This window comes from Hippocampus comes, unplaced genomic scaffold (assembly GCF_001891065.2).
Source record: "Hippocampus comes isolate QL1 unplaced genomic scaffold, H_comes_QL1_v1.1 scaffold76, whole genome shotgun sequence".
NCBI classification, from domain to species: domain Eukaryota; kingdom Metazoa; phylum Chordata; class Actinopteri; order Syngnathiformes; family Syngnathidae; genus Hippocampus; species Hippocampus comes.
The window spans coordinates 4084870-4103570 of NW_017805277.1; the positions used below are offsets into that span (position 1 = coordinate 4084870).

Sequence of the window (18701 nt, forward strand, 5' to 3'; positions counted from 1 at the left end):
AACACCCACAGACATCTTAATTGTGAGTTTGGATGGCCCTTTTTAACTCATTCAGTACCAGCCAATTCCGTACCAAGTCTGAAAAGACGTTTAAAAACGTCTTTGGGAGTGAATGAGTTAAGAAGGGACATAATCTGGCAGAAAACAGACACAAATTCATGCATCAAATTAGATCTGTCCAAATATTAGCTTTGGTGCAATTCTGAATTTGGAACATAACATAGTTACAATATTCTTGTCACCTCGAGCTGGGTGGTCCTCTCCTGCAGAGTCTCCAAGTCACAGTGATCTGGCTCACACTGGACTGCCATATCTGTCTCCTTCTCAAGGACGTCCAGGTTAAGGTCATTGCAGCAGCAGAGACACTCCTCCAAGCACACAGACAGTCTGGCTTGCTAGGGTTGCACATAAATCATCATGAGAACTTGATGAAACTCATTATTCTACAGTGAGATAAACATTGCAAATGTTAGGAGGTGACGTGGCGTCTCCTCAGGCATGTTTATGTGCTATCCTGACGTGAACTGCATAAATCACATTACTGAAAAGAAAACGCCGCAAGATGCTCATTTGTGGCCTTTTAAATCCATAGCACACAAATCAAACCAGATGCTGCTATATTTATTTGCCCAGCTGTTGCGACAGAAATACTTTGTACCTAATAACCCATGGGTTTCTGTACTTATCCTTTTCCTTTCTCACCTTGCTCAATAGCTCCTGTATGGACTGCTCGTGACTTTGCGATGGTCCTCTTTCCCTCACGGCGTCATTCTGCATCCCCGCAGCTTCTCTCAGTTCCTCCACAGAGCCCCCCATGCTTAGCTCACCCTCACCACTGCTTTGAAGTCCCAGCAAGTCAGGATCTGATGAGCTCTTACTGTGGAGAAGCTATACACAAATATCTATGATACTTTATGTACTTCATAAAAGAAACTTTCCCACACCCATGAGGTATGTATTCATTTCTAGTGTTGGTTTTATGTGTGCCGTAAAATATTCTTTATACCGTCCAAAAAGAGTTTGTCATACTCAAAGCGTCAACAGTGCGGACGATTTTTTCCACACCATTTCAAAGTACCGTAGTTCACATAAAGACAGACAAACATATATATATATATATGTAACGGAGTGATATATTGTGTTTATTAAATTACCGCGGAAGTGACGCAACAGCGCACAGTATGGCATCAGCTTCCGCCGTAGTTCAGGCAGAGCTGCCAGGGAAGTCACATGCTATGTCCGACACCAAACGTGACTTCACCATTCCCTGCTATACTGTGTTTCAGTAATAAAAAAGAGAGAAAAGCCACACTCCACTCGTCTGGTTTCATTGAAGCGACAGCGACGTGGAGCTTGAGAACATCACAGTTGTGAGCCCCGTCACATATATATATGTATATATATTGTGCCAGCGTGGGTTTTCTCCGGGTAGTCCGGTTTCCACCCACATTCCAAAAACATGTGTGGCAGTTAATAGAACACTCTAAATTGTCCCTAGGTGTGAGTGTGAGCGCAAATGGTTGTTCGTCTATGTGTGCCCAGGTGATTGGATGGCAAATGGTTCAGGGTGTCCCCCGCCGACTGCCCGAAGAAAGCTGGGCCAGGCTTCAGCATGCCCGCGACCCTCGTGAGGATAAATCGGAATAGAAAATGGATGGAGGGATGGATGGATGGATGGATCACCTGAACTAAGCAGCATGGAGTACTGTCAGGCTCCTGACTTTTGTCCAGCTCCATTTGCTTCAAGAACTCAGTCTCCATGTGCTTGTCCTGCAGCTTGGAGCTCTGCTGAGTCAGGGCACTTAGAACACGTTGGTACCTGGAAACATTTGAAACACTGGAAAATCAGGCACACCTTATTCATCACAGGCGTTTGCACTCGAGCGCCTTTCAGCAACCATATTTTACACACTGCGTATATTATCTGAGTTTATTTTACTCTGCAAGAATGAGGTTTTGATGTAATCATGTGTCACATAAACATTTCTACAGCAGAGTACGGTTATATCCACATGTGTGGAGAATTTACTTTTGAGATGTGAAAAGGAACCATTCAAAATGATATCTTTCCACATTAAACGGTTTTGAAGTTGCTTGCGTTCAGGGTTAATAAATGAAACCAGCCCAACTGTGGGTTCGTGAGAGCTTTCTTGAGGTGCCTATTCCAGGCCCTGCTCATTACCTACTCTGAGAAACCTAAATGGAAACCTTTACCATTCTTTGTTTTCTTTAGTCAGTTTGGCGCTCTTTGCAGTCTGTTTTTGATGAGTATAGGTACATCTAATAATACAGCTGAATCCCAAATTGTACTCAGTGTCCATGGCAACATCCTTTCATGCTATAAGTCAACCAAAGTGAGAAGCATGGAAAGGGTGAGTCTGACATTCAGTGTGTGGGTAGGGAAGTAGATGTCATGACTAAGGATCAGACATCATGTGCTTTATGATTCAGAAATGACCTAGGCCAAAGCTTAAACGAGTGAACATCGCGAAAAAAATCTGTGGGTCTACTACGTTTTCTTGATTGTCCTAATAATAACTTCAAAATAAATGAAATACTGAAATTAGAACTGGCAAGCATAACATTGCGGAAACACCGAAAACGTTTAGTCCGACCGTCCCAGCGGCGTGTTAAGTCATGCGCACAACTTCAACGTTTGAATTGAATGAGATCTCAAATAAAGGACACTTCATCTTACTTTGTGTCCACCTCTTCCATACGTGATGGCAAGTCACGTGCGCGTGGGTGACTGCGGCCGTGGAGGTGCTCCACCTCTTGTCTGAGAGCACCGAGCTCCTGGGAACGAATGGCTATTTCTTTCCCGAGCCGACAGTTCTCTTGCTCTGCAGCTGACATTGTTTCAGGGTCACGGGCTAGCGAGGACTCCTTCATGGAAAGCTCCACAGACTCCAGCCAAGACTCCAGGCTTCCAAGTGCCTGTAGTACTTTAAAAACCTTTATAGCAAAGAAGCAGAACGTCATAGTTTGTGAGAAGGGTTGTTTTCATTGCGAGTAACTTTGGTCAGTATCAGCAATACAAATGTGCCCCTTATAATATAACAAACTCATATTCACGTCATAACAATGTAAATCATACGAAGTGATCTTCAGACTCTTCAAAGATCAGCTCACACTCTGGACGTTAAGTTTCTTTTAAAGCGATTAACAGAAACAATCATCTAGCATCACTCCATTCGGGTCAAGAAAATAATTTCTGAGAGTACAGGTTATGCGATGAATGTTACCCTCACGCTCAAGTCTTCTGAGGCCTGCAGGAACACAGCATTTCTCTGGTGCCTACTCTGCAGCTCTTCCCAAAGCATCTCCAGCTGGCTGAGGAACTGCTCTATCTTGGTGCTGCCTGGGTGCTCAGCGCGGACCAAACTGTGTCCCTCCTGAAAATGGGTCATTCAGATAACTTGAATGTATATACACCATCAGTTAATGCAGATTAGCTCATTGTATCCGTTGCACAAAGTCATTCAGAAAGAAACTATCGCTTACTTTTTTGACCACCTCTATCCGGTCTTTGTTAGTGAGGATTTCTTGTTGCACTGCGTGCTGGCACCCCCTGGCTGCCTCTATTCCTTCGAAATTGGCTATTGAGCACACTTGTGTGGCCATGGAAACATTTTCCTTCAGCCAGGACAGTGTCTAAAAAAACATGGAAAGCAATCAGGTTAAAGACATGGAAAGTTAGCTTATAAGAATAGGTGTTCACAGAAAAAGAACACTGTAATTTGGCTAAGCAACAAGCAACACAGCTACTGTACTCAAAATGAGGTGTGTTTCCGCTCCTGACCTCACAAAACTACTTTGTATGAGTACAAATGAGCCTTGACATTTCCTGCTGCACTGGAGCATTTCAAGTGAACACTTGAAGATCTGCTCATTATGAAACATGACCTAATGTCTGTTACAGCGTGCTCAAATGTCGTGCAAACTTTGAGCGATGAATCCAATGAAATTGGATGGATTAAAAAAAAAAAGACTTGAATTTTAAAAAGTGATTTTGGTGTCGCTGGCAGAGTTCGGTGTACCTTGTCAGCTGACACAGTGAACTTCTGGAGCTGAATATGAAGCCGTGGGTGGGCTCTCGGGGCAGTGGCAGGCTTGGGCTCACCTCTAAGCTTACCGCTGGAAAGACATGCAACTCATATTATGACTTACATAAAAACCTCACATTACATAAGAGAGAGGGAGTGAAGGTCCGCTGAAATTACCTTTCCCTCCTCGACTGATGACTGATGATGACATCATCAGGCCCATCTCCCATGGTTGAAGAGGTGTGGTTCACACTTTGCTGTGCCTGGCTTTGCTTAGTACTCCCACAATGTTCAGATGTACTCTGGTGAAAAAATAAATGATCAAAAGCAAGATAAAACATATTAGCAACATAGCTGGAAGCAGGACTATTTAGACGCTTGCCCAATGTTTTATGAATGACACACTCCGCGAAAATAAACATGACAAGACCAAGGATAAACAGAAAAATACTTCTCACATGAATCCCACTACCACAAAAAAGTGAACCGTAACTGTTTTCAGTAAACAAATACAGAACAAGATGGCCATCCAAAACGGTCACAAATGTAACCCCTGATTTAAATCCCACATCCCAATACAAGCGGGATGAATGGAGTCGACATCTATTCCCTACACATTTGCTTCTGTTCTCCCTCCTTTGTAATATAAACAACCCGTGAAGTGTGCCCAACATCCAAAGATTATGAATGAGATGATGTCAGATCGTGCGAGTAAATCTTTTCATGTGGTAATCTGCTTTTCAAACCTCATCCAACCATCTCTTTTCGCAAGACACTGATCCCACAGTAGTGTTGAACCTCATCTGTTTCTGACTGATCCCCTCTTGAGTGTCTTCCTAAGAAGTGATGTCAGCCAAAAACTATCACTTAGCACTGAGTCCATCTGGTCTTCAGGCCTAGCATCTGGCTACACTTAGCCATAGAAACAAATGATGCTCGTGTTTACCTCCAGCAATAAAGAGACCGTACTACTGGCATCCACACCGAATCCACTATTTGTGAGTCACAAGCACCGGCATACAGATGACGATGCACACACAGGCAACAAAAACACTATTTACTAAGTGGACATAGTTGTACACAATGCACATTATCAACAGTATTTGCACACCAAGGTCTGTCTGCTGTCACACACAAACCAGCTCATCTGCAATCGCTTATGCACACACAAGCAAGCGCCTTGAGGTAAAACGCTACAAAGTAAGTGACAAATGACTTCAACTATTGGTGGTTGTGACTGGCTTTGTCTTGGCTGCCACTTGGTCTTTTGGGGTTTGGTTAAAAGGTCTTATTAATTGCACTATAAAGAGTAACGAGTGAAGCTGCCGCAGATGAGCAACAAGCAAACTCACGAGGTTCAGTTCAATGCAGTCAACACTCACAGCTGTGACGGCTCAGGATGAGAAGACAACCATTATTCCCAGCCCATTGTGCCCAATAGCCCTTGTCATTTACAATGGGCCTGTCAAAGGCTAGGAACAAGAGCAGGGAAAAACAACTAGAATGGAAAGAGCCAATTCTCTCATCATTCTCGATTTTCTCATCGTTTTTGTTGTTTGTGTTGCAGCTGTACCCAGTGTCTGTTTGGGAGGTACGGGGTGAGTCTTTTATATCGCGGTGACACGGTGCGCCAGTGCTGGCTGCGTCCGAAAAGTAATGAGAGCGCAGTGCACCTTCTTTAATAACACACCCATTCTCAGAGTAGTGCACATAGTTCTGAACGCGCCTTTAGTTTTGAATTACTTAGCTTGCAGTCCATCCCAGCACCTTTGTGATAAAAAGAAAAAAACAGACCTATATTTTCCTGCAAAAAAATCTGCCAGTTTCTCACTGGGGTAAAGAAGAAGAGTGCAAAAACAGCGAGGTGATGCGGGTATGCTATTTGGTCATTTCTGTCAATTACTGCCATTGACGGTCAGGTCCAAAACTCTACTTTCGGGCATATTCAAACTAAAGGTGTCAAATTATCGTGTTAATCACGATTAATTAATTACAGTCATATTTAGTGCGTCATGTTTTTTAATTTAAACATCATTGAATACGCGTCTACAACCGTGCACGACTAGTGTGTATTATTCTTTCATCAAAAAAACAAAGCAAAACAAGAGGACCTCTCAAGTAAGGGAAGTCATGAAAATATTTTATTTTTTTTCTCAGCCCACCCCACACACAGATGGTCAAACCCCCTTTAGCCCGGGGAGAGAAAAAAACCCCGGCGCTGTGCCTAATTCACATAAAGTTCTCGATAATTTCTTACATGGCTGCCAGAATATAATTTCAGCTCATGATCCAGTCACCATGGATTGACCCACCGTATACTAACACACCAATGGCTGTACTTTGTTCAGGAGGTTGAGTCAGGATATTATTCTATCATAAAGTGAAAGGCTATGTTACTTGACTTTGAGGTGAGGGTAAAAGTATGTTTTCTCTGGCCCGGCCTTCAGCATGGTTACATAGTCAGAGTTTGACATTTTTCATGAAACCTTATGAAATAAGACGGGTCTTCTTGTGGTTGCTACAAAGGGATAACCGTAGTATTTCAGGAAGGAGTGGTGTAAAATCATTCATTTGGGGACCACCTTACAACTGGGAATTCTGGCAATGTACTACAACGTATTACCGACAAGTAGAAATGAAAACATGCTTGCTGGGTGTCAATCGGGAATCAGTGCTAACATCTAACCCCAGATACAGGAAGAGCCTTCCCAAACTATAAGTAAGGCGTTTTCCCAACCATCTGACACTTTATGTGCGGTGGCCACAGATGTTGCTGGCACTGATGACATATTTCCCCTACTAGCTAAGAGCCACAGTGTGGTCATGCTAACAGAACTTAATACCTTCACTGCTTACCATATTGTCTTCAGCATGACTTTGCCATTCTGCACCCTGCTTTCCCTTGGTCGTTTGAGCCTCTGTTCCCATGTTGCATGGGAGCTCTTGGGTTGGTGTCAAGGGGTCAGCGTCTTCCCTGGTGAATGTTGAGCCCATGAGAGGGAGGTCTGTCCGGTCACTCCTGCAGGACAAGCGGAACAAGAGATTGCTGTGGTGCTGACAGCAGGGCTTTCGAAGTCTACAATAAAGTCCAATTATGGTTGTGAATGTTCTGCCAGTGTTTGTGTCTTTTGGATTTAAATAGCCGAGGCACACAGCTTAAACGACAGTGGTTACGTCATTTCGGGAACTGAAGATAGTCCCCCAGTCGGACATTCTGTCAGCCTGAAAGAGTTTTCATGGTTGGGCAGGGTTGAGCATGATTCTTCACAGAGATATTTCCTCCTTTGCTGTGTTGATGATTGTGGTGGAGAGCACTGTCTAATGTTGCTCCAACATCTCCATGGGTGTTCTCTCAGGCTAAGATGTGGTGACTGTAGAAGTCATAACCTTGTTCTGAATATATTCAGGCTTTCCTACTAATTTGGCATCCTGGATATAACACATCGAACTTGTTACATCAATGTCTGCCTTGAAATTAGCTCCTTTTTTTTTTTTTTTTTTGGACACGATACTGATTTAAACAAATTCCGTGCCCACTGATGCTTCCCCAGCCATTGAGACTGGTAGCTCCTTAAAATGTACCCATACCTATATTTGCCTTTACTGGCAACAGACAAACACAGCGACACCTGTGTTCACGGGACGACCACAGTTTTCTTATCTTGACCGGCTAACTTTACCTGAAAACCCGCTGAAGAGAAACCCAGCAGTCCTTGACCTCACTCTGCTTCTGTGTTACACCGGCAGCCAAGGCAGGGTGAAGATTTGACAGCTGGGACATACTCACATCTAACATCTAGCACACGTATACATGTTAGGTCGAGAGGGTTTCTGCAAACACTTTCAGGTCTGGAAATGCTGTTTTATTTGGGAAAAAAATAATTCCTACCATGACTTCACTGGCGATGTCACGGATTTCTCTCTCTCCGAGGAGGCCTGGCTGTTTTGAGGCAGATATGCTTTTCATCTGAGATGAAAGCAGACGTTCCAATGATGTTATTCCATGTGGTGGACAGTGAAAAAATAAGGGCAATAAATTAGAATACCATGTTATTAATAGCAAATAATGTGTTGTCAGCCTGCTGGTAAAATGAAGACACTTCCAGTGCAAGTTGAAGATTGTCTTGGTGTTTTTTCAGATGAGACTGCACCTTCAGCCACCTGTACACGACACAATAAACACAATAAAAAAATATTAAAATGTAGTTATTACTCCTGGTTCATTATACTGGTTCATCCTGACGGACACTCACATTTTATTGATATTTTTTCTCCTGCTTGAGATGCTTTTACTATCTGATTTCCCTTGTTTCTCCAGTTTTAGAGCCATGTGATTGATCTCTTCATGCAGAGTTCTGTATTGCTGCTCATCCTACAGTAAAGAAGCAAAACAAAACAAGTAAATAATTCTGTCAGAAATGTATCAAAGTTCATTTTGCACCTTGGGCTATTGATGGCTCGGAAAGTTTGCCTAAAGTGAAATAATAAGGATAAGCCCCAGAAAATACCCAAAACGTACTGTAAATTGTTAAACCTGGTTGTATTCAAATTTACAATTAACTTTGATGTGGAATGTTAGTTTGTTAATGCTTTGTTTATATATCCAGCCATCCATTTTCTAATCCACTTATCCTCAAAGGGGCCTCGGGTGTGCTGGAGCCGATTCCAGCTGTCATCGGGCAACAGGCGGGGTACACCCTGAATTGATTACCAGCCAATCGCGGAGCACACATAAACGAAAAACCATCTGCGCTCTCATTCACACCCAGGGCCAATTTAGAGTGTTCCATTAACCTGCCACGCACGTCTTTGGAATGTGGGAGGAAACCGAAGTACCCGGAGTAAACCCACGCAGGCACAAGGAGAATATGCAAACTCCACACAGGAAGGCCAGAGCCGGAATCGAACCCTGCACCTCTGCACCGTGAGGCCGACGTGCTAACCAGTCGACTACTGTGCCACTGATTACATATACATGTCACTGTTCTCAATTATTGCTAACGCTCACCTGTTTCAAATCTAAAATTCTTCTGGTTAGCTGCAGTTTGTCAGCGTTTGCAACCAGGACATTAACAAGAGACTGCTCCTCTTCCTGTTGGCACACATAAAAGTACGAGTTTATAGCCTCCATTAGTTTGGACACCAGCTATTTTTTTAGAGGCACCAGAGAAATACCACACTACACCCACCATCAAGGAAGGACATAAACAGAAATAGCCTACAGCTTAGAAAAGTATGTGATTGTCATGTCGATCAGTGATCGTTGCCGATCACAAAAACTGATAACCCGCAGCCATCTAGACACCAACCTGTGTGCAGTGCAGTATCTCTTCCCCCTTTTCTTAACACTGCACATTTCAGACCAAACCGGTAACTGAATCATAATATACATGTTTGCATTTTCTGCATTGTCAGTTTGAAAATGTAATTAAAAAATGCATAGCTCATCCACGTGATCGGTACTGGAATCGCTATCTGCCGATCTCACTCATAGGTGATTGGAATGAGCAGCATGAACCCCTGATTGGAGGACTCCTACTTTTTATGTTATATTTTGTTTACATTATTCACAGACCTATTGCTGTTTGGAACCAAGACATTAATTTCTAAGTTTTATTGTGCACCATTCATTTTGTTCACTTGAGCTATTGTGACCACTACTATTTGCAGAGCTGCTGTTTTTTGGTGTTTGCAATCCAATTCGAAGAATTAACCCTAATGGTTGATACGATCAGATCACAAAGTAGATAATGATAGCACTAGTCAATAATTTGTCAGTTAATATTTGATTTCCGGTAGTTTATATTTGTGGTTGCTAGTTGGTCGTTTGTAATTTAGTCTTGTCAAAATGGTACACATACTGCATACAAAAGATGGTTAAAAACAGGCCAAACTTCATGATGCTCTTGGACTGAATAGCTGCACTTGACCTTCTCTTTAATCCATGTCTCGAGCTTGTCCACTTTTTTGTTGAACTCCTGCAGGTTTTTGGAACCTCCCAGGACCCTGGATTGGCTGGCAGCTGTTTGTTTCAGAATATTCCATTGGTCTTTCAGATGGCTGAGCTGATTCTTCACAAGATCGGAAGTGGGATTCAGCTTGCAGATCAGCTGATCACCTGTCTTTTGAAATTGAGGCCAACAAAAATGCCGTTGTTCACCAAACGTGTCAGCGGAAGCATAATGATATGCTCAAGGGTCTTCTAAATTTCGACTAAAATCCTTTGGATATAACCATGGGGGAAAAAAATAAATCGACAATTCTTGGTTATCCTCCTCTGTTGGTTTCTGAATCCCAAGGTAGGTTAAGCATCTGCAATCTATCATTTTCAAAAAAATGTCTTCAGAGGATGAAAAATATAAACTGTCTGTTTAACTGTGATTAATGAGTGCATTCAAATTTTCAATATCTTAAATGTTGAAAGTCACAGGCAACTTTGCATTTTATTGTTCTGGGAAGGATTCCCTATACTACAGAAGAAAAAAATAGCTACCTGGTTGAGTTGAATTAGGGTGTTGTCAAAGTCCTTAAGATCTCGCTGAAGTATCTGTGAGGCTTCATCCCAGTCCTGCAGGGGGCAGCCCTGAATTTTGGAGTCATCCTTCAGGTCTCGAAGTTTGCTTTTGCTCCATGGCTCAGCCTACAAAGCCCATTTCCTCTGAGTCAGTTCATTATAATCTGATTTATTATTCTCTACAAGTAAACCCAAAAGTCTCTGGAATTTTCTTACATACAAGCCCACTGAATTAAACTGCATAACCTCTGTTAAAGAAGTGTCCATGCCTGCTGTTTGCATGACATCAGATGTGTTACTTACCTCTCAAGACAAAGTGGTAGTATAATGTTTGTAAATACAGTGCTATTTCTGCTGATAAGGAGGGAAGAGAGGCTTTGGCTTACAGTGCTTCAGGCACATCAAGAAACATTTTGTTCTTAATGTTATATTATGCAAAGCAGACGTTTCCCATGGTCACTGCCAGGACATGATTGCATAAGGCTTTATGTAGAGCTGACTTTTCTGTCCGATGACGTCAAGAGCGAGGCCTCAAAGCAGGTGACAAAAGCCCCAATCTTTTGAAAATGCATAATTTATTTGTTTTGTCAGTACTAAAAAAAGAACCTCTTTGGGGCATCCAGAAATAAGCAAATCTTTTATTTTCCACAGAACTTCTCTTATGTATTTCGTCGGACACCAAATTAGAGTTCAGTGCACAAGTAAGCTATTACAATGCCAACACTTTGAACCTAAAGGAATATAAAGTGAGTAATACTACATAATAAATATGAAAAACTCCCTTCCTCATCTGCATTAAACATCTCAACCACATGTGACATGGCCACTAAACAAGACTTTGCCCAAGAGTAAAATTGTGTGATGTCACTTGGCTTCAGAAAGGTTTGTGTTATGTTTACGGGCCCCTTGAGGCATCCGAGGTATTTATGTGTAGAACAGAAGGAAAAGAGCTTGACAAAATGTGCCTGCTGCTATCGCCTCAATCTTGGAAGGATCTCATGGCTCGCAATGACCTCATCCAGGAAGTCTATGATTCCCTTGTTTCTTCCTGTCCACTCTGCACAACAATGGCTTACTGGTCCCAACATACAATTGGGCCTTAGTCAAGCCAAAAAAAAGAAGAGCGCCGATATTAGCAGTTTAGATTCTATGGCTGCTTCTATGATGCGAAAAATCTGTGACTACATTGAAAACAGAGCTGCTGAAGACGTCATCCTTTGGGTCAATATATTTAGAAAGCAAAATGGCTCTCTTTCAGACAGCCTTTTAGTCCTAAAGTCTAATTTTAGCAATCAAAGGTAAAAACAAGAACACGTGTACATTTTTACACATTGTAAAGTGCTGGCCATTCAGCCACATTTTACGCTGCTCTAGGTATGCGGCTTGGCCCTGAAAACAACTGTGGGAGTGCAGGTTTCTATACTTTGTCATGGAAAAATGCTGATGAATGTTGTGAAGTTTTGCAGAACAGCCTTCGAGACAGATGGTGCATTTCTCCATGTGCTGACCGGCTTTGCGACCTTAGCATCAAGCATTACGCCTTTTTGAAATCCCTATCTCGAAAATAAAAAATAGATAAATAACCTAAAAATCATCGGCTCGATCGATTAACTCCTTATAAACCCGACATGTTCTGAGGTATCTAAATCTAAGATAAGATAAGAAAACCTTTATTAGTCTCGCAATGGAGAAATTCCCAATTCACAGCAGCAAAGTTATGAATGGAAGAAGTAGAACAACAAAATATAGGAGCTAGGACTGCTTAACACACATCCACAAACATCATTTCAGCACATTGTCAAAATGTCTATTAAGATCAATCACTAAATTTAGCTAACAGCAGCTAAATTTGCTAGCATGAACAATATTCTACAGGAATGCGTTGCTTTTCAGACAAACACTTCCAGAGCTTGCGACATCCAATAGTTCTTATTACTACAAATCAACGGATTCATGTTTGGACAGATTGACTGGACAAAATGTCCTTCTGCCAAACTCGCAGGTCCACCAGCATGTCAGGAGGGATGAAATAACGTGACCCGTTCTGCAGCTCATAAAGCCTTGCAGGGCCATAGGCGTGAAGAGATAGAGCCAAACAATGATCTCATCCCTAAATAATTGCTTCACTTGTGGCGCTTTTCCCTCCTTGTCTCCCCTTTCCCGAACACCACTCATTCAACTTCTTGGGACAAAATAAGCAGCAGTACATATTTTGGCTGATTCCAATTTAAGGGATAATATACGGCTAATAAATTAAACACAGTCTTGCTTCTTTTTACATCTGTGGTCATAAAGTTTTAAAATGCAATGGGATACTGAACAGTACACTCCACAGTTGACTTCCAAGTTGCTCTAAGTTCAAAAGCGTTTTAAATAGAAAACAGCGTGAAGTTTTAAACCATTTCCTTAATAATAACAAATACTTTCTTCACTGAAAAGGTTATATTTTGAATAAGATAACATTTGAGTAAAAGGTGAAGTTAACCACAATATAGTTAATCTGAAATAAAATTTAAAAAATTGCACCTTTGAGAGGCTTGCTGCTCAAAGACAGCTGGGATAGGCTCCCACATGCCCGCAACCTTTGTGAGTATAAGTGGTTCTGATAATGGATGGATTCCCCCAATGCTTATCAAAGCGCATCAAATATACGAAGATTTTCATTGTGGGCCAACCCGGTTCCTATTCCGCACAAATAGCGGATCTCAACTGTATTTAGTGAAGTTGATCCTTTGGATCCTTAGCTGAAGTGTATGGAGAGTTGGTGAGGTCAGGCTTGATGAGGCATATTTTCCCCAAAATTTGGATTTATCAAATCGGATCACTTTCAGGGTGCTTGGAGGTTCCACCCACCGTAGTTTCAAAAACCGGTATTATGTGGAAAAGTCATTTAATGGTCTTTTCACAGCAGGAAATAACAGGACCCAAAGCTGATGGATGGCAACATTAATCATTAATAACATGACATTAATTAGAATTCTATGTGTATTTCATTTGCATTTAACAGAGGCGGCCAAGTTTCCTGCTATTGTTCAAGCACAAGGGAATGTTATGCACAAGTAGTTGCCACACCACTTTTTTTTTTTTTTTTTTAAATGAACACATGAAATGTCTTCAGGCAATTTGCACTACGTATTATATATTTACCTGCAGTACTTCCTTGTTGAAGAAAGATGTGTGCTGAGTATAGAAGTCACTCTTGGATGTAACATCCGTTGGCTCTTCATTCTGTGCGTGATGCTGACATCTTTGAGCATCTTTGTCCTGCCATTCAGACAATGGGAAGTTTAAATGTCAATTTGGAACTAAGCAAATACCTCTAGTCTTCAGGATCTGTGAAAAAGAGAAATGTCATGATCGCAACATTCACCCATCCATTCAGAATGACAGTGAGCTGGAGCATATCCCAGCAGACTTCAGGTGGATGGCAGATTCCATCCTGGATTCGTCACCAGTCAATCAATACAGTATGAATGACAGACAAATCACTTTACAAGGTCACTGGGTACTAGGAAATGGGATCATGCTGCTTGTTTGGAACCAGTACGTCTTCAATGCCCACAATTTCAACATTTATTATGTTGTTTGTGTCAGTCAGACCTTGAAAACTTCCCAAGGCCACTCTTTACAAAAAAAAAAACAAAAAAACAAAACATCCATATCGGCATGATATAAAATTTTTAAAATGAACACAATGCTCCCACTCGACAAGCTTTCCTGCAGTCGGGAAACACCTGGGTACATGGAGGAAGTGGAAATTGGCAGATACTTGAGTGTCTGCCTTTAGACACAGTTTCAACGCCTCTTTTTATCTGTTGGTCTGTTTTTATGCTAAAATTAAACATTGTGCCATTTTATCATTCAAAAATGCTGTTGTATAAAATGTTTCTTACCACTGCAGATTACGGTGGTCACACCTGAATTTTACTTCTGGTATCATTTATTGATTTTTGTTCTGATCTTTTTGGTTAAACTTTTATTTTTGTACTTTACATCTGCTTCTTTAATTGATCTTTACCTATTTATTTGAAATGAGACAAGAAAACATGCTGTTTCAGTAACTAGTGTGAGAGCCAATGAAGATTTGTTATCCAGTCAAATGACCTAAAAGTACGAGGAAGGCAATCGCTGTGTTAGCGTGTTATTATTACCGGCCTCCATGTGGACTTTACAATGTCTTTTCTTTTGTTAACATCTTCCCTGACCTCATGTTTTCCAGTGAGCACTGCCTCTGAAGGGTGTGCTGTAACAGAGCACCACACACACACACACACACACACACACACACACACACACACACACACACACACACACACACACACACACACACACACACACACAGGAATACAGAGATGACTTCAACGAGGGCCTGGCCAAACATAACAATACGCTTTGCCCAATGTCATGCAACACACTACATACAGTGCAGTGGATTGGGTTATTCTGCTGACCGGTACTTTTTACATTTCGTGAAAGCCAAATAAGAGGAAACGCAAGGACTCACACTGCCCTTGAATTCACTGCCCCACAAATGTGCCATATTAGAAAACGTAGAGGGCAAACCACATACTGTAAATAAAACAAAACACCAATAAAACAGTTGAGACATGAAGAAGAAAAGTTTGTTAAAAAAAGAAAAAAAGTCATGGAATTTTACTCATTTAAAACACACACACACACACACACACACACACACACACGCACACACACACACGAGTAATAGCTGACTTAACAGTCGAATTGAGCAAAGCTTATTACCTGTTGTATGGACTTCTGTCTTTTTGATTTGGTTTGCTCTTGCATCGCTGGATAATCCTCGGCATTGTTTGTTGTCACTAAAACCTAAAATTTGGACACAAATTCAAATGTTGGTGTCGATAAATATAAAACAAAGGTAAGGATGCTTGCGAGCATGACAAAGCTAGCATAAATGTGCTTCAATGAAGGTGGTAATATAGCTTCAGGGGGCATGGGCTTGTTTGTAAAATCTAAGGCTAACGACCTGAAAATAGATACCGGTACATTTATCGAGTGAGCCAACTAGTACTCAAAGAGCATTTAGTGACTTTAGCTGAAAAAGACAGAGAGACAGACAGAAAGACAAAGAAAGAAAGAAAGAAAAACATTTGGAATAATAAAATCATGGATAGCTACGTATTGTAAGAGGAGCACATCTAAATACAAGAGTATAAATTGACATTTAAATGCTATTTATATCTCGACTGTGTCTTGTACCTTGAAGTGAGAGTTAGGTTTATTGTCACAGTCGACTCCCACAATCCGCGGAAGGTTGGAATGACATGTGCCGCCGATGTTGTTGTTGTTGTTGTGGTTTTTGGATGTGGATCCCAAAAGGGATCGCTGTCTTAGTCCCACTGAAATTGCGTTCTCTGGGCTTTTCTTATTCCCAGAGATTGTGATCTTCTTGATGGATCTGGAAACAGCAGAGGAAGGCGCAACGTTCTGGTTGAGGTGGTCTTCTGCGGTCATATCGGGCTCTTTCTGTTTCACGGGGGTGACCTGCTGGCCGGTGGGCACGATCAGGCAGGGGCCATGTGCGCAGACCTGCTGTCGACTGAGGTAGAGCGAGTTCAGGTTCTGCTGCAGTGTGCAGTTATCAAGGTTCTGACAGTGCAGATAAGTCTCCGTAAAATCCTGGCATTTGGACACGGCGGGGACTGACAGCTTCGTCCCGATTGTGAAGGGCTGTATCTTCCTGACGATGCTCTCAGACATGGTCAGTGTCCGGATGAGAAAAAAAAAATTCTGTAGACCAAATTCACATTAAAAAGAAAAGTCCCTCACATTCCTCTGTACACTGTCCTCACTCACTGCGTCTGCTTGTCCAGTCTCTGTGCTGCTGACAAGTGGAAGGTTGAACTGCAAGTGAAGGGGGAGCTCAGTTGTCCACCTTCTTGTGCATGTTGAGAATGCATAGCACACAGCCTACGATGGCTTCCTTGGACTCTTGGGAGCTCAGACGTTCCCAGACGTGGCGCAGAGCTGTGCCGAGGTGTGTGACGGCTGAAGAGAGGCTTCTCCTGAGGGACTGGACCAGTGAGCCAACCAGACTGCTACTGAGGAGCCTGATAACCAGGGACCGCAGCAGGATGAAAACTGCTGGCATGCTGCCTGAATGACTTTCTGCTCGGAGTGAAAAAAAAGTCTCCGGGAAGGAGGGGGAGAGCAGAGGGTTGGTTCAAGAGAGGATGAAGTCACCACCTCTCCATTCTCTCTCTTTTTCTCTCTGTCAGGAGCTTGGAGGAGTCTGAGAAGCCTTTGGTTGTCAAAACTCCAGACAAAAATAAGAACCAGTTCAAAAGAGACAAAGAATTAAAAGTTAGAATACTGTTCAGAGCCCCTCCAGTATGAGGTAATATCCTCAGCTTAATCACACACACCTACTCTGATTGTTTCTGTTTGAGGAACAGAATCTGGGTGTCGACAAGCCTCTTCAGAAGTATCCGAAGAGTATCCGATGCTCCAGTGAGCTCCGCCTGCCCAGAAGTGAGAGTAAAGTCCACAGGCACCAGCCTTATTCTTCCTCCATCTGCAGGAAACAGTTGTCACGCAGGTTCTTGAGCAGCACGGAACACAACCTTCTGTCACTCATCTCCATGAGCCTCTGAGCGGCTGGCAGTTGCACACGTGCGAGGCCAATAGCGGCCAAGCAGATGCTGACCCCCCGACTACCACTCCCATGGCAGCGCACATGTTGGATTGACGGATTGGAATGTTAGGGCTGGGGTGCTTATGTCCAAACAGCGGGAGATTACTGAGGAGGGCAGAGAGCAGAGAAAATATTTGCGGGGAGGAAAAGAGATAGTCCTGCAGCTGATGAAAACTTTCCCAAAAAAGGAACACTCACTTTCGGCTCCCCTGACCTCTGACTCCACAACAGCACCTAGTCAGGAGGTCATCTTCTCAATAATTAGGAGGCTGTCATTCAGCAAACAAAGAGCGATGCCACACACCTCATTTTAGACAACACAACCATTATTTCATTTGATTGTTTTACTTCAGGTAGCACGGTGGCAAAGAATTTAACATGTCTGTTTTAAAGAGGTCTAGGGTTCGAATCTTCTTGTGTGGAGTTTGCATGTTCTCCCCTGTGCTTGTGTTGTGCTTCTTCGGGAACACTGGCTTCTTCCCGAGGTGCACGCAGCCCTTCACATTTTGGAAGCAGAAACTGACTCGCTAGGGGTACGTGTATGAGATTGGCCCGCACAAAATATGTTTGTGTTTGTACAGGCATTTATATGTATAAATGTAAACTGCAATATCTTCCCTCTCGCATGGTGCAGTCAGCCACATATGTGAAATGCGCAATTGGAGAACACCTTGCACCCTACTTTGCGCTTCCATTTTATTCCCCTCCTCCACCTGTCATTGTTGTGTCGCACGATCAGTGGGGCGCTATTAAAATAGTCTTATGATAATGTTAATAATTCATTCAATGAATTTATTTCCACAATGATTCAGTGGAATGAAATATGATGACATACATCAGACACGTCCATGGATCTCAGAATCCATCTGCCTGTGCCTCGTTTAAATCCATCAAAATTGTGCTACACCACCAAGTTATACCTGCTTTTAGGTTGTCTAAAAATCTAATCTGCTTTTGGTTAGCAAATTACAAAGAAAATGGACTATAGAGTGACTGTTGTAGTCTTGACTGCTCCGGAGTCAACATGTTAACTGATGCTTTTCAAAGCGATCTGGTTTCACTGTGAAGTCATCTTGGAAAGCTTTGACGTTATGGCAAATTCAAATTCGAGATAGCGGACTAACCATTAGGCAAAAGCAGGCAATTGCCTTAGGCCCTGTGTGAAGTATACATGCTGAATATAATTTGCATTACCTTTCCTATGATTTGCTGAGGGAAATCACTGGGTTCTGCTACCAATGTGACAGCCATTCCCTTAGCAAAGAAAGAAAGAAACTTCCCCATACTGTTATGTAAATTATACAAGAACATGTATAAAGTGTACTTATGGTGGAGCTCTGAAAATGTCCGTCCATCCATCCATCCATCCATTTTCCAATCCACTTTATCCTCACAATGGTCACGGGGGGAGCTGGAGCCTATCCCAGCTGTCTTCGGGCAGTAGGCGGGGGGACACCCTGAACCGGTTGCC

General features: G+C 42.4%; 1 protein-coding gene across 9 annotated transcripts in view; it reads right to left on the reverse strand.

Moving 5' to 3' along the window:
• Positions 1 to 17291, reverse strand: part of mymx (myomixer) — a 28924-nt gene extending 11633 nt beyond the window's left edge. For 2 of the 9 annotated variants that reach the window (XM_019870632.1, XM_019870629.1), the window contains exons 1-19: positions 15796 to 17264; positions 15319 to 15402; positions 13708 to 13824; positions 10540 to 10686; positions 9977 to 10168; positions 9055 to 9138; positions 8300 to 8418; positions 8093 to 8207; positions 7936 to 8013; positions 7727 to 7842; positions 6903 to 7065; positions 4224 to 4348; positions 4041 to 4137; positions 3505 to 3654; positions 3246 to 3395; positions 2699 to 2955; positions 1684 to 1819; positions 703 to 888; positions 243 to 395 (exon numbers count right to left, since the gene is read on the reverse strand). In XM_019870632.1, coding sequence (XP_019726191.1) covers positions 243 to 395; positions 703 to 888; positions 1684 to 1819; positions 2699 to 2955; positions 3246 to 3395; positions 3505 to 3654; positions 4041 to 4137; positions 4224 to 4348; positions 6903 to 7065; positions 7727 to 7842; positions 7936 to 8013; positions 8093 to 8207; positions 8300 to 8418; positions 9055 to 9138; positions 9977 to 10168; positions 10540 to 10686; positions 13708 to 13824; positions 15319 to 15402; positions 15796 to 16296 — 2970 coding nt within the window. In that variant the 5' untranslated portion in view covers positions 16297 to 17264. Of the gene's footprint in view, positions 1 to 242; positions 396 to 702; positions 889 to 1683; positions 1820 to 2698; positions 2956 to 3245; positions 3396 to 3504; positions 3655 to 4040; positions 4138 to 4223; positions 4349 to 6902; positions 7066 to 7726; positions 7843 to 7935; positions 8014 to 8092; positions 8208 to 8299; positions 8419 to 9054; positions 9139 to 9976; positions 10169 to 10539; positions 10687 to 13707; positions 13825 to 15318; positions 15403 to 15795 lie in introns of all 9 variants that reach the window. The other 7 variants (XM_019870628.1, XM_019870625.1, XM_019870626.1 and 4 more) reach the window with 7 other exon arrangements.
• Between the last annotated feature and the right edge of the window lie 1410 nt (positions 17292 to 18701).